This window comes from Fulvia fulva, chromosome 12, assembly GCF_020509005.1.
Source record: "Fulvia fulva chromosome 12, complete sequence".
NCBI lineage: Eukaryota > Fungi > Ascomycota > Dothideomycetes > Mycosphaerellales > Mycosphaerellaceae > Fulvia > Fulvia fulva.
The window spans coordinates 2,405,089-2,423,390 of NC_063023.1; the positions used below are offsets into that span (position 1 = coordinate 2,405,089).

An 18,302-nucleotide genomic window follows, 5' to 3' on the forward strand; every position below is an offset into this window, starting at 1 on the left:
CAGCACACATTCAGAGCAGACTGTAGTGTCGTCTACGCTGTCTAGATCACTCATATCATCGAGCTCCATTTGTGTAGAAAGTAGCCAGGCTGGAGGGAGCCACCAACTGTCAGGGACACTAGCGACATATCCGCCAACTGGGTCTGCCTCAGGCTACTTGGAATCTCATCCACCTCTGACGTAGCTAGTGACTCATTTCAGCAAGCATACTCAGCACACGACACGCCGTCCGTGCTAGCTAGCGCGCTTTCTAAGGACACATGAAAAGCGCCTCCACACCTTCACACGTTTCTGGCTCTCCCTTCAACAACATCAGCAACTTGGCTCGCAAAGGCTCCGCCAGCTGTCGCTCGCGCCACGGTTGAGAGCTACTGCAACAAGTTGTCTGCGCCTCGCACGCTGCGTTCCACCAACATCAATACGCCTCCTTGGACGCTAAGGGAATTCTGAGCATGGCAACACACCAAGCCTGTAAGGCTCAGAGTATACCGCAAGGACTGCAGTTGAGAATGTGACGGCAGGAAAGGGGGGAACACTTTGCGACCTGCTTCCCAACCACCTCGACCTTTCTTCTTCACGAGGGTAGGCCTGAGGTGGAGGGAGTATGGCGCAAAAGACCTGAGACATGGGACGGCTCATACATGATTGCGGACCCGCAACTGTGTCTTGCGAGACATGGACCGGGTTCGTGAACATCACAGCTTTCGCTCATACCGATAGCGCACTTTTTCATCGTCGTCGGCACTGCGGTGCTGCCGCGGAGAAAAATTTCCACCTGCACATGCTGGAGAAGGCGTAAGCTGCACGCTGGCAAGTCTCCCGTGAAGTATCCACCAGCACACCAGTATCTGAAAATGCGAGTCCACCACCACTGACAGTATTGCCAAATCTCTTCACTCCACCTTCTTCGACATCTCCCACTCCGCCATCGTCACCGCACCTTTAAAAGGCTGCTCCTCCCACAACTCCACATCCTCCGCACACGACGCCCCATCCTCCGGCCTAGGAATCCAATCTAGCTTCCCATATGGCAACGCAGCAGGCCCTCGATTTTCTGGCATATCTCGCATCCCCCACTGCCGGGAATGAATCCTCCACAATGCTTGCTTGTTCCTCCTGGACTTGGGCATCACCTCGAACACGATCTCATCGACTTGATCAACCTCGAACAAAATCCAGTTGCAGCAGCGACTCCAGTGGACGTAGTCGCAAGGGTAGCAATCATCGGCGATACGTCGCTCATGTCACAGGTCGTAGACCTCGTCCCAGTCGTCGCGTGAGTCGGATTCTGAGAAAAGGCTGTCGTAGTAGACGGTCCATGGGTCTTTGAAGTCGACGTTGGGATGTTTTTGCAGTTCGCGGCGGCGTTCAATGCGAAAGCTCCAGGGCCAGATTTCCTTTTCCTTGGATTGTCTGTGGTAAGTTGGTGGACGAGGCCAGCGTTGTGCTTGTCGGTACATCACTGCCTTGGTCATTGTGATGGTCTCAGCCTCCGCCGGTAGTGCACTTTCCCACAATGGTCGGAAGGCGTCATGATGTTCCATGTCGAGGTGTGGTGCGTTGAGTTGACCTGTCTTGATGTATTTCCAGCCGTAGTACTTTCGTGAGGCCTTGCGCTTGCGTTTGCGGGCTTTCGATGCCGACCTTAAGTCACGAAATGTGTTCTCCACAGCGCGGCCAGCCATCTCATAAGTGATGTATTCTTTACCAGTGTTGGTCTCTGCATTATAATCACAAGCTGCATAGTCATTGGTAGCGTGTGGTGTCCATGTCGGATGCCATGTCCAGCGAAGATCGCGCCATGACCCACAGAAACCACAGCCTCTGCAGTCAAACCTAGTGTAAGATTGCCACTCCCAAGTATTGTATCTCTCGTCGCATGAGCACCGGGAATCTGTTGCATCGTTGTCGGATGCTTCTGCGTCTTGTGCTGCCTGCGGGCAAGGACAAGAGGATGGACCACCAACCTCGGTCCATGAATCGCTGGAGCCGTCACTGCTCAGAGATATAACACCGTGATCTGACTAAGTATGGTCGTGCTCTGCTCTGGCATCACGGTCGTCTTCGACTAGGGTTTGAGTCTGTCTGAAGTCCTCAAGCCAGCCTCTAGTCCACTGGAGGCGTTGGCTAAGTGTAGCGAGGGCAGCCATGCTGGTGATGGGCGGCGGTATGGCAGTAGTCAAGTGACACTGCGCGCTTAGGCAGGCTTATAGTCAGGGGTGTGTAGGAAGAAGATCTACTTGCCCTGATGTGCTCAAAGTGACCTATGTGGAGTGACACAGCGGTGTCCTAATGGATGCAGACAGTGATCCTGCGTTGCGCAAAGAAGCCGTTCGCAGCACGCCAATCGTTTGGCATGGCCGCGCGCTGCGGTGACACCATATTTGCTGTCTGCAAGACACGAGCAGCTGTATGCATGGCAAAACAGCAAAGTGATCGAACGGGTGGTGGCTGTGCCTCTGAACGGTCGTGGCAGTGAGCATAATCGTGGCGGTGCTCTACTGACAGTGAGATAGTGCAACACGCTCCCCGGTGTCGAATCCATCGGATATGTATTGATGGTTGTTTCCAGGTTGCGTTGATGTGAAAGAAGGCGTGAGTGTCACGACACGAGAAGCACGCGGTGGTCTGTGCGCTGTCCGAATTGGGACGACGCGTTCGAACCCACCTCGCCTCCTCCGCATCCACATAAGGATTAACACCCCCCTCCCATGTCACCGCCCACCGCCCGAGCGTGGGTACCGATGTCGACCCCGTGATCACATCGCAAAACCGATAATGCCTGGTCCTCCAGCTCGAAAGCTCGGGCAAAAGGTAGACATCGACTTCACGCTTCGGAAAGTGTTTGGCAGAGACAGCTTCAGGTAAGGACAATGCTGTTCACGACCGGCAGCTCTGACATTTGGTCAGACCTGTACAGCGCGAAGTTGTGATCGCAGCCCTTGACGGCCACGATGTCTTCCTCCAAGCCGCCACCGGTTTTGGCAAGAGTTTGTGCTTCCAACTACCAGCGGTAGTCGATTATGGCATTACGATTGTCATCTCTCCTCTGCTGGCACTCATGAACAATCAGATCGCCTCACTGCGAGCAGCTAACATCCGAGTCGGAACTATCAACAGCACGACTCCAATGTCCGCGAAGAACGCCATCCTGGATGATCTCAAGACTGGCCACCCTCTGACTAGGCTTCTCTATGTCACGCCAGAGTACTGCCAGCTCGACCACTTTCGCAAACACCTTCGGATTGTCCACCAGCAGAAAGAGCTGGCCAGAATCGCCGTGGATGAGGCGCATTGTATCTCGGAGTGGGGACACGACTTTCGCCCAAGCTTCAAAGAGCTCAAATGGTTCAAGGAGGAGTTTTCAGAGGTCCCGATGATATGCTGTACTGCAACTGCCACCAAGCAAGTCCGAGACGATGTCATCAAAACGTTGGCCCTCAACCCAGATACTCTCAAGAGCTACACCATGACGACCAGCCGGCCCAACTTACACATCGACATTCGCTTCACCAGCGACGATGTCGATCGCTACGATGACTTTCTCAAATGGATCAAGAACGTGCATGCACGTAGAGCTGATAACCCTACGCGCTCGCAGGAACTCAGACAGCGCAAGGAGCGAGTAACGAGCTTTCCTGGCATCATCTACACCTGGTATCGAAAGGATACGGAAGCGCTTGCCGCACGATTGCAGTCAGATGGCATTGGTGCGAAAGCCTATCACGCTGGTCTGTCGGTCGAGCAGAAGGATGATCATCTTCACGGTTGGGTGCAGAACAAGGAGGGCTACGATGTGATTGTGGCTACTACTGCCTTCGGAATGGGTATCGACAAGGACAACGTTCGCTTTGTGGCTCATTGGCAGATGCCGAAGTCATTCGAAGGCTATTACCAAGAAGCAGGCCGGGCTGGAAGAGATGGCAAGGCATCCCTGTGCATCATGTACTACAGTCGAGAAGACCGAGATCGAGCTGCATTCGTCATGCGACGAGAAGCTGAGAAGACCTACAACAAGCAGGGCCAGAACCGGGATGCCCAGATCCTGCGAGGCAAGAGCCTGCAAGCGCTTATAGGCTATTGTGAGAATGTCAACGGATGCAGACACAAGTTGATTGCTAAGTACTTTGGCGAGAAAGAGGCGCCGCCATGCGATTATGCCTGCGATTGGCATAAAGATCCCGTCACCCTAGCACGGAGGAAAGACCAAGACCTTTCGAGCGAAGAGTGGATTGCGACACAACGGCAGACAGGCACGTACGACTGCGAAGGCTATGATTGATGCTGGAAGGGCTGTACCGCTTGCACTTGCCTCAGCTCGTATTGTTGTCAGTTACGGAGGCCGGGTGGTGCTGGTCACTGGTTCAACATTAAGCCGTGCTGCCATCCCCGAGCGTTAACCCCGCGAACAAGGTCGGTATGCCACTCGGTCAGTAACAAGGGCAGTCCATGTACGCTGCGGACATAGCCTTGAGGATTGCAATGCACTGTTTCGGCAATCAAGTATAATACTCTGGCTGCGTCGATGGACGAACAACTTGGACAAGCCAAGAGCACAGAGCACCACCATACAAGCAGAACTCAACTTACCAGCAACATGTCTTCTCCACCACACCTCACTGGTTTCACCACCCAAGAAGCCATCAAAGATGCCCTGCACCGAGCAACAATCGGCATGGACAACAACGTCGTCGAGCTCACCAAGTCTGCATTCATTCACCCAGTCGACGAGCCCGTCTTCTTCATGGGCGAGCAAAGCTTCAACGTTGATCAGATCCTAGCCGCGGTAGGATCAATGACAACGGCGCATTACAATACCGGCATTCGTATCGATGTCAAGGACGGCGCAACTACTGCTGTGCTCACTGCCAATGCGATGAACCAGCACTTTCGAGCTGGCGAGGGCAATGCCCCAGGAATGCCCGACTATAACCCGACTAGCAACCCGAACAAGAATCTGATGGCTGGAGGTCAGTATGTTGTTGATATGGAGAAGGATGTCAAAGATGGGGATTAAGAAATGGGTCTACCATGTTCTGTGGACGCAGGGAGACTTCACGATCATGAGTCACTAGGGGCACACGCGGGCTGCTGTATGGCATTGAACTAATGTAGATAAGAGACAGATTGCGATGTCTACTCTATGGCCACCCTGGCAAACAGCGTGTACTATACATCATCGTTCATGACAGTATAGCCTCACTGTGAGACAATCAGACCATACTCACCACTAGGCCGCCGAGAATACCAACGCGGGGTCTGAGCCGCATGAGCCAGGAAATTTGAGGTTGCTCTCTCTGCTTTCAACATTTACATCGAGCTGACTTCAACATTCATCATCACAACTTGCGTCGCCTAACACGAGCGGAACTACGTCGCGGGCTCTTGCGCGGTTGTTGCCTGAGGGAATGCTCAGCACCATGTCACTACCTTCGCAACACGCGTTATGTCGATTTTCACTACGGTGCACGCCGCTGCCTGCCTGCTCATCATCAGAGCCTTGAGAGCTTTCCTGGCGGGTATCGCTTCGCTTCTAGTTCTCGTCATCTATCGACTTTACCTCCATCCGCTGTCAAAAGTCCCTGGACCACGACTTGGAGCAATTTCTAACATCTGGCATGCCTATCACGCTCGCAACGGACGCATGCTCAAGCTGGGCAAGACTCTACACCAGCAGTACGGACCAGTTGTACGCGTTGGGCCTAACGAAGTTTGGCTGAACAGCAAAGAAGCGTTCACGAAAATCTACGGTGCAACGCTGGGGTATGAGAAGTCTGATTTCTATGTTGCGCTGGCATTGCACAGGCCGCAGATCACTTCGACGCTGGAGCTGGCGTTTCCGGATACGTTGGATCTGCTGGGAGAGTTCGATATGGAGCGATATCGATTGCAGAGACGACTGATTGGACCGATCTATCAGAAGCGGAACTCGCTTAAGCATGAGAAGGCTATTGATGATGTGTTGATTAAGGCTGTCGAGCGGCTGAGAGATCTGCAAGGGGCTGAGGTTGATTTGAAGGAGTGGATGCACGTCATCACAGTCGAGTGCCTCACGGCCATCGTTCTTTCCTGGTCACCTGGCTTCCTTCGAGATGGCACTGATCATGGTTCTGGCAGCCACGCATATCTCAGCTGGCGACGCAAGAGTGTGTTCGGTCTGTTCCCATGTGCTGAGGTCATGGATGCGTATTCTCGAACACTTGGCCGGTTGTTCGCAAACGCTTGGGGATTGTCATTTAAGCTGCCACCGCACTTCAAGGCTCTGTTTCCAATGCTTGGTAGCAAGACTTCAAAGCGAATCGCTGTTGCGTTGAGGTCAAACTCGCCAAAGGACAATCGACGGGATCTAGCGTCGGAGCTGATACGGCTACATAAGGAGAAGCCGGAGTTTACGGCAGATTACCTTAAGCGTATGATTATGACGAACTTTGGTGCTGGTCATGAGACGACGACATCGACGTTGACATCAGCTTTGGCGATGATCGGCTCGCATGAAGAAGTACAAGAGAGAAACCGCTCCGAGCTTTCCAACATGACCGAAGACGACGAAGTGATATCTTTCGCCGCATACACAGATCTGTCGTACACACAAGCAGCGATCAAGGAGTCCCTACGCCTCCATCCGGTCATCGGAATGAGTCTCTCCCGGAGAGTACCTCCCAGTGGTCTCCACCTTCACGGCCACTACTTGCCACCTGGCACGAACGTCGGCTGCAATCCTATCTCGCTACATCGCAACCCAGATATCTTCGGAGACGATGCTGAGCTGTTCAGACCGGAGCGCTGGCTGGACGAGTCTCGAGCTCGAGAGATGGAGCGCTGTAATCTGATCTGGGGTGGTGGTGCGAGGACTTGTCCTGGAAGAAGCCTGGCGGAGATGATTGTGGGAAAGGTTGTGCCAACGCTCTTAAAAGAATTTGAGATTGAGATCAAGATGCCGGAGGAAGAGGAAGTGTGTTATTACTTTATGGCTATGTTGACTGGGGTTAAAGTGAGGTTCCTGGCGCGAGGAGAAGGTGGATGATGATGAACGGACCGACACGAAGCACTTTCCCGCCGCTTCGCATACCACGGAATTCTTGATCACATTGGCTGCTTGCAAAGACTTTCCTTGCTGCTCCGACAATCGCGCTTGTCATTCGACGAGACTCAAAGATGGCTTGCAGCGTTCCGAACACGCGAGGAAAGCTTACCAGCTGAATCGCGCAGGCCTTTGCGCGAATCTTTGTCGGGAACCAGAGAGCGAGTGGCCATACTGTCGCGTTGCAAGCAAATCTGTCCTCTTGTTAAGATATCATTTTTGAGCTGTCGCACGGTTGCCTGCATACACATGCATGCTCTGGTGGGGACGTTCGGCGGCAAACGCGACAGAGGCCAGCCTGCACGTTCGAGGTCTTCCGCAGTCCTCTCTCGAGGGAACAGTCTGTTTCTACGCACCCAACAATGGACGTAGCGATAATGTCAAAGCTCTACAGCGTCAAGGCATCCCTCGGCAAAGGCGATGGCGTGTTCGCCAGGAAGCCTCTCACGCAGGGAACCATCGTCATGGTAGACAATGCCGTCATGCTGGTTCCCAAACGCTCGGTGTCCGTATCAGAGCAAGACAGCGAGGCAGCTTTCGACAAGTTGAGCCAGCGTGATCAGAAGATCTTCTTACAACTGCATGAAGGCACTCGGGCTTACAGTAGCAAGGTGAACCATATGTTCTACATGTGTTCAAACTCCGGAAGCTGACCACCATCAGATCCATCGAATCTTCAAAGCCAACTCCTGATGAAAACGCCTCACTCATCTGCCTCAACGTCTCGAAGATCAATCACTCGTGCAGACCAAATGCAGAGTCCATCGACGGCACGAATGCATATTCTATGCGTATCCGTGCCATCAAGACAATCGAGGAAGACGAAGAGATCTTCATCAACTACCAGCCGATGGTTTCCATGAGTACACGGGCACGGAGACAAAAGTGGCTGGAGTTATACTATGGCTTGAAGTGTGACTGTGTCGCATGCAGTGCTTCGGCGCAAGATGTGACGCTCAGTGATGCTCGGAGGCAGATCATCTCCGCGCTCACATTGAACATCCAAGGCCATCAGGCGCCGGATTTCAGCGTATTCGATCAAATTACGTCAGAAACTGCGGAAGACAGTAGCATACTGAGAGGTATACCCATGCTGCCGCTTCGCGAACGACTCTCATTGGAGGCCTACACTGCCCACAACTTTCTCCTGGCCAAGTTTCTGGAAGCTGAGGGTCTCGAAGGACCAGCGGTTGGTATGGCGTACCAGCAAGCGCAAGCTGTCTCCTCAACCAGATGCAATGACGGGACGACCACATCATCTTGCTCGGATCAGCGCAGAATGTCGAGTGCTGGATGATGAAAGCCATCGAGATCACCGAGAAGGTCTGCGGCATCGGTTCGTCTGAAGCAAGGGAGTGTCGTCTCGATTGGCAGAATATGCAGTGTGCTATCGAGATGAACACTGCCATGCAGTTCGTAAGTGCATCAAGGCATGGTCATCATTTCACGAGACTGACTACGCGGGCAGCTGAAGCAGAAGCCCGCCCTGATCCGCCAGCTCTCAATCAAAAAGGACAGGGCACGCCTCGAGAGGCTGATACACTCTGTAGCACTCAAGTACACTTCCACCGGCAAAGGTCAACCGGCACTCATCAACATTACCGAGCAAGAACGCAAGGGTTTCCTGCAGGAGCAGGCGACAGATCTACAAGTCAAAGCCCAGGCCGAGAAGATCAAGCAGATGTACTTCGAGATGTGTGAGCATCCTCGAAGGTGAGGTGTTGCCATTTCCTGGAAAGCGAGGGTTGCATTCGCTTCGAAACCGATGCCGAACTCAAAGCGATCTGAATTCCTCTCGGAGGCTGGGAGCGCTCTGGTGCCTTAGGTGGCAAGTGCAAAAGGAGGCGGTATTGAGATCGGATCATCTCAGGCTTTCTCGGCAGATTGTATCTCCAAGGTAGAGCCGACCGCCAAGCGGCTAGGCACGAGGCTATGCGATTATACGATCGATACCTTGCACAGGTAATCTTTCGAGCACGACATGTGCGCTTGTGCTGCCGGAGCTCGCAGTCGAATACCACAGGCCGCAATAGTAGAGAGTGTTCATCGTCTGGCCAGAACTCCATATCGACCGTGATCCGACAACGCCAACTGATATTACAGGTCCAAGTAGGAGCAGATATTTGACACTTACCAAGAAACAGACGGCGCTACTTTACCAGTCAAGTCACGCAGCCAAGCCGAAAGGAGCCATTGCCCAGCGCCCCAGCCTGAAAAGTGGCCGCACTCACATACGAGAAGACGAGAATTCGATAGCAAAGCCAAGAAGCCCCTCCAGTCTTCCTATAAGACCCTTTGACCAGCAAATCCAGCCCTCTCCTCCCTCAGCTTTTCACAACTAGATCATCATGAACACCGCATTCCTCTACACCGCCCTCGTCGCCATCTTCGCGTGTGCTGCGCCCATCGCAGCTCAATGGGTTGACCCGAATTGCCCAACTGATAGGTGCATGGTGATTGGACTTCCAGAGATTGTAAGTTGACTGGAGATGAGAGTCGGGGGAGCTGTGTATGAGGTGCTGATAATGTTCTACAGAGACGATGCATCAAGCAGTCTGATGGGTCGCCTTGTAACGGTTAAGGAGTAGGGTCGTCGAGCTTGCGTTGGATCGAGGAGTGTGTGACGGAGAGCGAAGAGGCAGAATCCGAGAGCTAGGCCGAAATATAGCTCTGCTTACCATACAGTGTTAGAGCGCTGCAGTGTACTTGCTATTGCATTTGGAGACCATTTTTGCAACAAGGCTGACTCCTTGTATCTGCCATTCTGCTACTTGAATCTGCATGACAGTCTGTCGCCGAAGCTCTGGCTCGTATCTGGAATGGGGCGTTGGTATTGTTGATGTTACTATACCAGCTCCATGATTAACGTTCCCGCCATCTTAGCGTTATGCCATTCGAGTTTGCATGAAGAGCGTGTGGATGTTGTTGACAAAGCAGTCTGAAGGCGAAACGAGAAGTCGTGTACTGTACATATGTCCGAGATGCCGATACAGTTTGACATGCCGCTAGCGTCGATCTGCATTCAGCCAATGCGATGACGGCTGATCCCTGCAGCACGCGTCGCCACGCAACGGACTCCACCTCCGTGTTCAATGTTGTTTTGGCCGATCTTCTTGAACAATGCCATTGATCTTGATCAAATACATTGTTCACTACAACTGCAGCACGACGTTACGAACCCATACAGATCACAGCCTTGTACAGCATAGGGCCTCAAACGAAACAGTCCCCAAACCTGCCTCGCGACAACGATCTCAACGGTTCCAAAACGACTCCAACCAAATGAAGTAGACCATTGCATTACGCACATCGCACACTCCTCACCCTCCCACGATGGGCAGCCGCTACCGGTCCCTCAGCGGCGCGCTCATCGACCCGGAGAAGCAGCGCAACAGTAACGACTACGACTCCGACGATGCGCCCTCCCTAATATCCTCCCGCAACACCTCCTCCTCGCATATGCCCATGCTCGGGCAACCACCCTCGAAACCCTCCTTCGCCTACCACCTACCGCGACGGCGCTTCTCCCGCTACTTCACCCTTGTGATCGCCACAATCCTGTTGGTCTTCATCTACTACCTCTACCACTCCGCTTTCACAAGTCGCGCAGAAGTTCAGCTCGGCTTGAAGAAACCGCCCCCTCCACCGCCAGCGTGGGAGAGCTTTCCATTTTTGAAAAGGTATCATGGTGGGATAAGGACGCTCGTGGATCGGAGTGAAAATAAGCCAGAGTATCCTGCGGATGAGGATGTGGAGGTGCAGAGGCTGAAGGATGAAGCGTTACGGTTGAAGGAGAGTATGGATGCGGAAACAAGGCGCGAGAAGGGGTTTCAGAAGAGGGAGGAGAAGAGCTGGCAAGAGAGGGCTGTGAGATTTGACCCGTATGGGAAGGAGGGAAAGGAGTTTGAGTCGCCGGTGAAGTGCTATCTGGATAATAAGACGAAGATGGAGGTGCCGCAGTTGCTTAGCTATAAGGGTGTTACAGAAGGGTTTCCAGAGCCTGTTATGGGAGGTCATGATCTGTTAGGTCTGAGGAATGATGTGTGCTTCGAGAGGTACGGGAGGCTTGGACCATATGGTTTCGGATACAGTAAAAAGTACGGCGGCAGTGGCGCTGGTATGGAGGGTGAGAAGGAGGGGTCCGAAAAAGTCTGGGGCGATGAGCTGGAGATCGATTACACGAAAGTCAGGTGGGCCGAGGTGCAGGAGCAATGTCAACAGGCGAATGCTCATCGATTCAAGCCGAAGCCGCAGAAGCACATGAATCACTTCTACTCTGCCATGCCGTATGGAGGGCCCGCAAAGCAGAAGGAGTTGAAAGAAGAGACTGTCAAGACTGTGTCAGACAGCGGCAAGCAGCTGCTTAATCGGACTGCAGTCGTCATACGGACGTGGTGGGACTTTCAGTACGATGATGAAGACATGTTCTATCTGCGAGCGTTGATGAACGAGCTGTCGTTACAATCTGGAGCCGAGTACGACGTGCACTTTCTCATTCATGTCAAGGACGACAACATGCAGATCTGGTCGGACGACGAGACATATCAGCGTGTTCTGGACGATGCTTTGCCCGAGGAGTTCCGTGGCATGGGCACTCTCTGGTCAGAACGACAGATGGGGCTCATCTATGGTGGCGTCCACGAATCAATGTACCGTGACTTGCCAGTCCATGGCGCATACCGATCTACCTACATGCCCGTCCAATACTTCGCCCACATGCATCCCGAATATGAATTCTTCTGGCACTGGGAAATGGACATTCGATATACCGGCCATTTCTACCACCTCTTCCAGCAAGTCTCCCAGTGGGCGAAACAGCAGCCCAGAAAAGGCCTGTGGGAGCGCAATGGCCGCTTCTACGTTCCGTCCGAGCACGGCACCTGGGAAGACTTTCGACAAATGGTGCGGGTGCAGACTGAGCACGGAACCGCAAGCAAGTCAAGCGTATACAACAAACTCGCCGCCGATGCAGGGACCGCTAACCCGATGGACGAGGCCTCCCGCCAGCCCGAGACGCCCATCTGGGGCCCACTCCGTCCCAGTGGTGAGGGCGACGAAGTTGATTCTCCCTTAAATGACCCACTTCAACCTACTACCTACGACAAGGACACATACTCTTGGGGTGTAGGTGAAGAAGCAGACTTCATCACCTTCAACCCTCTGTTCGACCCCCACACAACGAACTGGATCTTGGCGGAAGACGTCACGGGCTACAACACTACTGATAACAACTACCCACCCCGACGTACTGCCATTATCACAGCGAGTCGCCTCAGCAGAAGGTTACTGGAGACCATGCACCGCGAAACAGCCCTGAAACGCCACACCATGTTCTCGGAAATGTGGCCTGGCTCCTGCGCCCTCCATCACGGCTACAAAGCCGTCTACGCTCCTCATCCTGTGTATATTGATCGTGCGTGGCCGACCTCTTATCTTGCTGCTATCTTCAACAACGGAAGGAACGGCGCCTCAGGTGGCTCAAGGACCTCCGTCTTCAGCGATGAACGACAACACAATTTCCTCGGCACGACCTGGTACTACCACGCCGGCTTCGCGCCTAATCTCTGGAAGCGATGGCTGGGGTACCGAGTAGATAACGATGGTGGGGAGGAGTTTGAGGTTAATGGGGAGGGGAGGATATGTCTTCCTGCTATGCTTTTACATCCGGTCAAGCAGGTGGATTTGGTGAGGGAGCATAAAGAGGGGGAGTAAAGACATGGGGAGGAAGGATGTTTGTTGGATTTGCTGTTGGTTCAGCGTGGCGTTTGGGTGTTGTTGGCTGGGATATTGTTAGGCACGGGGTATCAGTGTCGAGCTTGTGAGTGTTTGTATAGCAGATACAGCTCGATGAGTAGTGTACAACGCAGTCGTGAGGCTTAGGCCCTCCTCTCGGCGCATTCCTCCGGCCAGCCTTCGATTGGTGTGGCGCTCGACCGCGACACCTTCGTTGATCTTCCTCGACCAAGTCCAAACAATGCCCTGTGATCCTGGTTCACGACCTCACTCCAGACTATCCAACCACTCCATCTGCGCCTCGACAACATCTCTGATCATCCTCTCTTGTGACCCCACGTTCAAGCGATTGAACATGGCTTCGGTGGCCAGGAATGCAGACTTATCGCTGCGGTTGTTCAGGTAAAGCGAACAGGCTGCTTTGTACTTGGTGCGAGCTGCGTCAGCGGCGGCTGTAATGTCGGATTCTGCTTTGACCAGAGCGGTGCGGTAGGTCTTGAGCGCTTCGTAGCGGAGGAGCTTGCAGACGTTGAGAAGAGCTGGTCGGTTGTACTGGAATCTTTGGCTAGCAGGGTCGGGCGGGATGTAGCTATGTGTCGAAAGGACTTCTTCGTAGATGATGAGGCGGAGTTCTGGTGGGATGGTGAGTTGGTCTTCTTGGTGGTGTTGGTGATCTTGGAGATAGAGCCACTGCCGGTGCTCTTGTCGGAGGTAGACATGGTAGTGGTTGTGTTGAGATCACTGTGTTGGTGGTTGCAATGTGCCGTTGGAAGGCAGAGTGGAGATGCTGTTGTTAATTTTGTGGTGTGGATCTGTTAGTTGGCGGAAGCTGGTGGCCAAGGAAAGTTATGAGGTGGCGAGAGAGCTTGAAAGAGACAACCGCGGCAAGTGAGCTCGAAGTGAAGTGAGACTGCTTCTCGCCAGGCGAAAGCTGCCATCGCTTCAATTTTCAGGCTGACTGCCACCTACTCAAGGCCATGCAACCACTCGATCTCCCTCTTCACCATCTTTTCCTCTCTTTCGCACTTTCGGTCGGTGTTTTCCCAGAGGCTGTGTGCTCAATAGTAGCGTCTGCAGCTCTCAGTGTCACCCCAAAACTTGGCCTCGACCTTAGCAGTCACGACCACATCTCGAGCCGTGGCGGTAACCAAATTGTTATGGTCCAAGGTGCTATCGAGCGCTTCGCGGTAGAGACTCGAAGCTTCGAGGCGGAAGAGCTTGCATGTGCTGAGGACCGGCGGACGATGGTACTTTCGGCGGGAGCACTCGAACTTGTGGCTGTAGAGGACGTAGGCAGTCTGATCAACAAGCAAGTCATTCTCCAAGGTTTGCAATCAAGCCTTGTCACAAGCAAGCAAGTTGGAAGCCTATAGCTCAGTCAGTATTTTCAAACAGTCAAGCGGTGTTTTCTCCTTCGTTTGCAAGCCTTGTGAGCATGTCTGTGTCGTTTTACAAGGTGTTGTTAATGATATTCAAGGTCACGTCGATCTAAGAAAGTGGAATTCTAGGAAGTGCGGACCTATCTCCAAGCCAATCGGATCACGCACCGACGGTCACGTGCTTTCACGCTTCAGTTTTCCCGACTTCTTAATTCCGACGCGTCTATCTCAACCTCTAAGCATCAACTTCACGACCTCACTACACCACAATCTAGACTCGTAGCAAGTTGAAACTAGCAGTATGCTTTTAACCGTACTAGATACTAAAGATCTGTTCGCGCCGACTATCGAGATCGACGCCGTAAGTAATAAAGCCGACATATCTAAGGTACTAGGGAAGAGAAAGCACGACTTGCTTAACTAGCTAGATTAGACGCGACTAAAGGCCTATTACCGTACCTTATAAGACCGTAACTACTCATTATTTATTTAGAACTACGGCTAGCCTATTAAGGACAAAGATAGGCTCAAATGCTAGCTCTATAAGCTATACTATAGCGCTAGTAGAAAAGAGAAGGGCATCTATAAGACTAACGTCTCTACGACTAGTGCTTCGAACTATATAAAGACGAAGTACTATATCGATAGTAACGGTGTTATTCAACCGAAAGAGAAGAAGAGGAAGGGCTTAGATCAATATTATAGTAGGTAGTAGATTAATAACGAGCGTACTATCGAATTCGATAAGGACGAGTTTCTCGTACTACTTTATAGCTAGATTATTGAAGACAATATCCCCTATTATAAGGTCTAGACAGTACGCTTTAGACGACTACTTATCTACCTTTAAGAGCGCTATAAGTCCTATCTATCGTGTTAAGTCACTACCGGCTTAATAATCGACAGAATCTACGATAAGACACTAGGCTATATTACGGAAGAATTAGCCTTATTATTGAGTAAGATTAGCTACAGCTTCAACTTATAGACTTCGAAGAATAAGCTCGTACTACTTAGGCTCGTTACTTACTTTATTAATAAGGATAGTAAAGCTACGAAGATACTACTCGTATTACTACAATAGCGAGGTCGTTATTTATAAGGGCGCGCGTACTATAGAGTCTAATTAAGATAGTTGTTGTTCTACGAAGCTACGAAAGAGGAGCGCAAGGCGCGGCGGGCTTATAAGGAAGCGCTAAGCCGTGCTAACCCGATACGGAAGGTCCGCGGTTTAGCCGGGCCGACGCTTCGGTAGTAAAGTAGCGCGGGTCGCCCGTAATAGTACCCCCCCTCCCAAAACACGCCTTAGTCCTCTAAGCGTTATCTATCCTATAAGGCCACTTGCCTATACTACTCTATAGTCTCGCGAAAGCCTAATCATCCTCTAGAGCCTTGTCCTTATCTAGTAACACCTCTGTCTCTAAATCTACCTTTAGTTTATCCTTTAGCCTATCCGCGACCGGCTTCCTTCGAGAAATATATTGCCTAGTTAGCTAGCTTGCCCTAGACCTAAGTCTGTCTTCGGCTAGTACTCGCGTATAATCCTTATAGCTAAGGTTAGGTATTATTATAGGCTCTATAGGTCTTACTAGAGTATCGGTATAACTACTAGTACTATCGTAGAGCTAAGGGCGGTAGATAAGACCGGTAACCCTAGTTACGACGGTAGGCTTTCCCGTAATCTAGCTAGTATAGCGGTACGTAGTGAATATATACGGAGTAGATTCTATTAAAGGTATAGTTCGAGGCGACTTATTCGTAACGGTGTCGTTCTACTAAGTGACCCTGATCGTGTTAAGCCTAAGCACCTTAGTAGCTAGTAGAGACTAGTCGGATAGAGCTACGAAACCTATAGGCGTGAACAACTCCGGCCGGTTATAGTAAAAGTCTATAATAGCGGCGGCTACGTGTTTAAACATATCCTTAGCCGGTTACTAGGTCTTACTATCCTCCTTATTCTAATATCCTAGCTATTTCACCTTATACTAAGTGTCTACCTTACGCTTCTGTCCCTTCTTTACCTTACCTACTCGCTTACGAGTATATATGTCTAGAATCTTCTCTACTTCGTATATCGGGGAAGTAGGTATAGCTACTACGTCGGCGATCGTATTAGCTTCGGTCGTATCGGGCTCGATAACTACCGGCGGCGGCGGTACGAGGTACTAGTCTTCGAGTAGAGGCAAGTTTAGGTCGTCGGCTTTTTGTAGAAGGGAGGTGTAGAAGCAGTTGTCGAGCCCTACTATCGTATCTAACAAGTCTAGCTTATACGAGAGTCTAGTAGGCATCACCTTAGTGATTCTATAGGGACTAGCGTATCGTCTATCGAGCTTCTTAGACGGCCGTGTCGTACGGATATTCTTTGTACTAAGGTATACTATGTCGCCTACTTTATAATCTAGTAGGATACTTCGATAGCGATTCGCGGCCTTAGCTTATAGCGCTTACGACATTCTTATATTCTCTTATAGATTCTTATATAGGCTATATAGTCGCTTAAAAAACGTCTCGGCAGATTTGCTATCTAATCGCTATAGTGTCGTTATCTGTCGGTCTTTGCCTACCTATACGTCGATACGCTCCGTGAATTCTAGATTGTAGCTAAGCGTAGTATAGAGAGGAGATACGCCGGTAGTCTCTAAGATATAGTTATTAATTACGAATTACGCTAGATAAAGCTAGTCTACCTAATCACTTTATGCCTCGTTAACGAACATACGTAGGTACTATTCTATAGCCTAGTTCGTACGCTTAGACTGTCCGTTAGTCTTAGGGTAGTAGGAAGAACTTAGCTTACGATTAATACGTAATATCTTATAGAGCTTCTTCTAGAAAGTCGCGATCTACTGCCGCCCTCTGTCCGAGGTAATAGTATTAGGTAGGCCTCGACGGTAAAAGACGTGTTTAAGGAAAAGTCTTACCGCGTTCTGTACTGTTATAGCTCCGATAGAAATCAACTCGACTTCTTTAGTTAGTCGGTCCGTAACGGTCATAATGTTATTATAAGTTATACCGTTAACGGTGCTATCTAGAAGTTCGACGACGAAGTCGACTACGATATATCTCTAAGGTCGGTCCGGAACAGAAAGTGGGTGTAATAATCCTAGTAGCTAGGTGTATAGAGATTTCGATATACGGTAGGTACGGTAATTCGCGGTATATCTATATACGGATCTTGCTAGCCTAGGCTAGTAGAATTCACGTGCTACGAGTTCGTATATACGTGCCCGCCCTAGATGTCCTACTACTAGAGCATCGTAGTTTATCTTGATCAATCGAGTCTATAGAGCTTAGTCATTTAGTACCTATAGGCTCTAACCTTCGTACTAATTACGGATATATAATATGTCGCTATCTACCTTATAATACGTAGGGTGTATCTTCGCCTTCTATAATAAAGGAGGGATAGTGCTACTATCCTTCTATAGTAGCTTAATAGCTACTTTAAGCTCGCTGTCTAAAGCGTAAGCGGTCGTTATACGGTATTCGAGTTCGGCTTTAATCTAGACTTTATACGTAGGCTGTACTAACTACGGTGCTAGCTCAGGTTCTAGAATGAACTCTACGGCTTTAGGGTTTAGTAGAGTCGTGTCTTCCTCCTCGGGCGTATCTTCGACGGTGGCTTATATAGAGTCGATCTTAAGGAATCGCTCCGGCGGAAGCAATGTCTAATACTAGTACTGATTTCTCGGATCGTCTACCCCCTACGGAAGGTCCTAGCTACGTCTCGTTAGGCTATCTAGCTTGGTTCCTTATACCCCGGGGCGATATATAATCTAGAAGTTGAATTACGATAGGAACTCTACCTACTATACTTACCGACGATTTAGCTACTTCGTCGTTATAAAGTATTCTAAGTTCTTATAGTCCGTGAATACCTTAACTAGCTCGCTACTATTATCTGCTTTATAGGCTAGCTCCGGTCGCTATTCCTCGAAGGCCTTAATAATTACGAGGAGCTCCTTATCGTAAATCTCGTAATTACACTCCTACGGACTGAGCTTCTTCGAATAGAAGGCTACCGGGTACAAAACGCCTTCGTCATTATACTGTAATAACACTCCTACGTTTATAAAGTCTAAGGAATCCGTCTCTACTACGGTCTATCT

General features: G+C 50.9%; 8 protein-coding genes across 8 annotated transcripts; 6 read left to right on the top strand and 2 right to left on the bottom strand.

Annotated features, from left to right (window-relative positions):
- Nucleotides 1-1,244: 1,244 nt before the first annotated feature.
- On the bottom strand, nt 1,245-1,685 carry CLAFUR5_13996 (uncharacterized protein; the record flags this gene model as incomplete). Its single annotated transcript, XM_047913144.1, has 1 exon — nt 1,245-1,685. One exon carries the CDS (start codon nt 1,683-1,685, stop codon nt 1,245-1,247), a length of 441 nt encoding a protein of 146 aa, XP_047768652.1.
- A 1,093-nt stretch (nt 1,686-2,778) lies between these two features.
- On the top strand, nt 2,779-4,282 carry CLAFUR5_13997 (ATP-dependent DNA helicase Q5; the record flags this gene model as incomplete). The annotated part of the gene is made up of 2 exons (XM_047913145.1): nt 2,779-2,864; nt 2,911-4,282. The coding sequence occupies 2 exons, from the start codon at nt 2,779-2,781 to the stop codon at nt 4,280-4,282; spliced, it is 1,458 nt and encodes a 485-aa protein (XP_047769087.1).
- A 315-nt stretch (nt 4,283-4,597) lies between these two features.
- On the top strand, nt 4,598-5,017 carry CLAFUR5_20374 (uncharacterized protein; the record flags this gene model as incomplete). The annotated part of the gene is made up of 1 exon (XM_059463210.1): nt 4,598-5,017. The coding sequence occupies one exon, from the start codon at nt 4,598-4,600 to the stop codon at nt 5,015-5,017; it is 420 nt and encodes a 139-aa protein (XP_059319193.1).
- Nucleotides 5,018-5,446: 429 nt separating this feature from the next.
- Nucleotides 5,447-7,024, top strand: CLAFUR5_13998 (Cytochrome P450 monooxygenase sdnT; the record flags this gene model as incomplete). The annotated part of the gene is made up of 1 exon (XM_047913146.1): nt 5,447-7,024. The coding sequence occupies one exon, from the start codon at nt 5,447-5,449 to the stop codon at nt 7,022-7,024; it is 1,578 nt and encodes a 525-aa protein (XP_047768663.1).
- Nucleotides 7,025-7,443: 419 nt separating this feature from the next.
- CLAFUR5_13999 (uncharacterized protein) lies at nt 7,444-8,798 on the top strand (the record flags this gene model as incomplete). The annotated part of the gene is made up of 4 exons (XM_047913147.1): nt 7,444-7,692; nt 7,764-8,274; nt 8,355-8,497; nt 8,550-8,798. 4 exons carry the CDS (start codon nt 7,444-7,446, stop codon nt 8,796-8,798), a joined length of 1,152 nt encoding a protein of 383 aa, XP_047768664.1.
- Nucleotides 8,799-9,429: 631 nt separating this feature from the next.
- On the top strand, nt 9,430-9,662 carry CLAFUR5_14000 (uncharacterized protein; the record flags this gene model as incomplete). The annotated part of the gene is made up of 2 exons (XM_047913148.1): nt 9,430-9,555; nt 9,618-9,662. The coding sequence occupies 2 exons, from the start codon at nt 9,430-9,432 to the stop codon at nt 9,660-9,662; spliced, it is 171 nt and encodes a 56-aa protein (XP_047769172.1).
- Nucleotides 9,663-10,414: 752 nt separating this feature from the next.
- On the top strand, nt 10,415-12,793 carry CLAFUR5_14001 (uncharacterized protein; the record flags this gene model as incomplete). Its single annotated transcript, XM_047913149.1, has 1 exon — nt 10,415-12,793. The coding sequence occupies one exon, from the start codon at nt 10,415-10,417 to the stop codon at nt 12,791-12,793; it is 2,379 nt and encodes a 792-aa protein (XP_047769171.1).
- Nucleotides 12,794-13,081: 288 nt separating this feature from the next.
- On the bottom strand, nt 13,082-13,533 carry CLAFUR5_14002 (uncharacterized protein; the record flags this gene model as incomplete). The annotated part of the gene is given in 2 exon segments (XM_047913150.1): nt 13,082-13,403; nt 13,421-13,533. 2 exon segments carry the CDS (start codon nt 13,531-13,533, stop codon nt 13,082-13,084), a joined length of 435 nt encoding a protein of 144 aa, XP_047769170.1.
- Between the last annotated feature and the right edge of the window lie 4,769 nt (nt 13,534-18,302).